At 47.8% G+C, this 2,624-nt stretch overlaps 1 protein-coding gene across 1 annotated transcript; it reads left to right on the top strand.

Moving 5' to 3' along the window:
- The first annotated feature begins 817 nt into the window (after positions 1-817).
- LOC121987302 (probable WRKY transcription factor 27) lies at positions 818-2,392 on the top strand. Its single transcript, XM_042541165.1, has 3 exons — positions 818-1,324; positions 1,423-1,536; positions 1,615-2,392. Exons 1-3 carry the CDS (start codon positions 978-980, stop codon positions 2,141-2,143), a joined length of 990 nt encoding a protein of 329 aa, XP_042397099.1. The 5' UTR covers positions 818-977; the 3' UTR covers positions 2,144-2,392.
- Positions 2,393-2,624: the final 232 nt, after the last annotated feature.

The raw sequence follows: 2,624 nt of genomic DNA, 5'->3' as shown, positions 1-2,624 counted from the left end.
TAACGATATATTAAAAAAAACACTCTGTTGTGTCTTTGTTTATGACTTTATGGAACTCAACGACGTCCGGCAATTGACTTGACTTTGTACGCCCGCCAAGGCGCCGTGTCGTACGTACTGCTGCTGCTCCTCCTCCTGCTCCATCCCCAGGGACTACCCAGAAAAGAAGCTGACGGATGACACCTCCTTCCCCGACTCGCATCTCCATTCCATCAAAACCAAGAAGCAGAGAAGGTCTGCTCAGCAGCGAGACGAGAGAGCAGCCGCCCTTGTCTTCTCTCTTTCGAACCCTGCTCTACTCTTCTTCCTCTTCCATTCCTGGAAATGGAATACAATCTTCCAAAGTAATAAAGCACCCATAATTCAGAGTTCTGACTTATTCCCGCATCTCCAGCTGTATCAGTGAAAGATGCTGCTTCTTCTGACTCAGTCAACCTTGTGCAGTGTTGTCTACCCATGAGTGTGGTCAAGAGAGAACAATTGGTACAGCTTGGCCTCAACTGCCCCACGCTATGAATTTGATCGTGCAATCGTAGTTAAAATCACAGCGCATGTCCTTACACCGTTTAAATTCTAATTAAAAAATCTTCGGCAATGTGATTCTTCAGTGTTTTCAGTTCACCATGTTATTTGTCCGAGAATCTCTCTTTCTCGCCTCTTTGACATACTTTCAAAGTCAAAGCTGGGGAAATTCAACGAATAAGCGAACGAGCTTCGTGTTTTCTGATCCTTGACTAATTGGGAGGATCCAATGCTATCAAAATCTTCGCTCTTACTACCATAGTGCCACTTGCTTTGTATAAATGTCAACTCCACTGAAAAAAAGTCAGACCCTCTCTTCCCCTCTTCCTTCCTTTCCAGACCTGCTCAACGCTTCCTCCTCCGACCTTGCTTAGCTTCCTTTGTCTACACCGTCAGACTGCACGCGTCGGTGTTGCTATATATATATATATATTGCTGTGGTCGGAGCGCGGTGGATGTTCCTGATGGCGGAGATGGAAGACGACGACTGGGACCTGAGCGCAGTGGTGCGGAGCTGCCGGCCGTCCGGGGAGTCGCCGGCGACGAGGAACAGCCTGTGGGAGTTTCCACAACCCTTAGAGCATCTCTGGGTGATGGCGGACGAGAAAATAGGTGCTTGTATAAGGATATCGGAAGCATTCGAGAGCCGGAGTGGCGTCTTGGCGAAAGAAGGTGGCTCTTTGTCGCCTCTCTCCGCCGCTGTTCTGAGCTCTGCCGCCATGGTGGAGCCAAAGTCAAACCAAGCACCACTCCACAGAAAAGTGGACCGGCCAGCTTCCCAAATTTCCCGCTCCAGGCGAAGGTAAAGGCGTCCCCAAATTTTGCTGATTTCTTCTCCGATTGCCTTCAAAAAGGAGACTTTTTAGCATAATAAAAGTTGGATCTTTAATAATATTTCAGGAAAAACCGACAGAAGAAGGTGGTGCGCCACGTCGCCGCCGCCGGGCTCTCCTCCGACATGTGGGCATGGCGGAAGTACGGGCAGAAGCCCATCAAAGGCTCGCCTTTTCCCCGGTAACTAAGCAGCTCCTCTGACTTCCCCTGTTCTCGTCTTGCTCAACAAAAAGGGGTTAACTTTGACGTCGGAAACAGAGGATACTACAGGTGCAGCAGCTCCAAAGACTGTGCCGCCCGGAAGCAGGTGGAACGGAGCCGGACGGACCAGGAGGCGTTCATAGTCACCTACACCGGCGAGCACAAACACCCCAAGCCCACCCACAGAAATTCCCTGGCCGGAAGCACCCGCCCTAAGCTTCCCACAACCCCTGCAGCCAACCATGAAGCAAGTCCTCTGTCCACGACCACCGCGCTTGAGCTCTTACCCACCACGCCTCTCTCCGACTCCACCCTCCTACGGCAAAATAAATGCAGCGATGAATGCGTGGAGGAGGAGGAGGAGATAGAGATGGAGGAGGAGGAGGGAGAGCTACTGGTTGAGGACATGGAGATGATGGGCGAGGACGACTTGCTGCTTATGAGCTCGGTGGAGGGTGCCGATTGGTCTCCGACGGCGGATATGGCAGCGTTATTGGACGGCGACGGTGGCGTTGGCGATCCCCTATTTCCTCTACCATTTTGCAGTCATCGAAGGGTCCAACAACCCAATTACTACTGCCGGTGAGACTTTCTCTGTTTCATAGCAGAGAGAAAGGAAAGATTTGAGGGAAGGAAACAGTTGTCAAGAACATGCGATCATATCTTTAAAAAACCAACTGTTCCTTGTAAATTTAAATACAAGAAGGGCAAAAAAATCTCTTCAGGTTGCCATGCTCTTCTTGTTTGGGGAATGTCTCGAATGAATTCCTGCATTGGATTTTCAGAAAACTAAATTGTGCATTGATTTGTTTAACCCTTTGATTATAGAATTAGAAGCTAGAGTGATTAGAAAACACTCATTGAGTTGAGAGTTCCCAGAAATATAGCCTAAAAAAAATCAAATTTTGAAATCACAAGCAACATTAATGTACTAAAAAATAAGTAAATCACTAGTGAATTGGTAAAAATATCTGTCAAATATCCAATTAAGTCGCTGGGTATTGGTACAATCAGATATTTTCTTAAATTTTTAGACATCTAAAAAATTGAATCTCATATGAATTAAC

This window comes from Zingiber officinale, chromosome 5B (assembly GCF_018446385.1).
Source record: "Zingiber officinale cultivar Zhangliang chromosome 5B, Zo_v1.1, whole genome shotgun sequence".
NCBI lineage: Eukaryota > Viridiplantae > Streptophyta > Magnoliopsida > Zingiberales > Zingiberaceae > Zingiber > Zingiber officinale.
The sequence above is the reverse complement of the archived record's forward strand: the minus strand, read 5'-3'. Positions and strand labels throughout refer to the sequence as shown.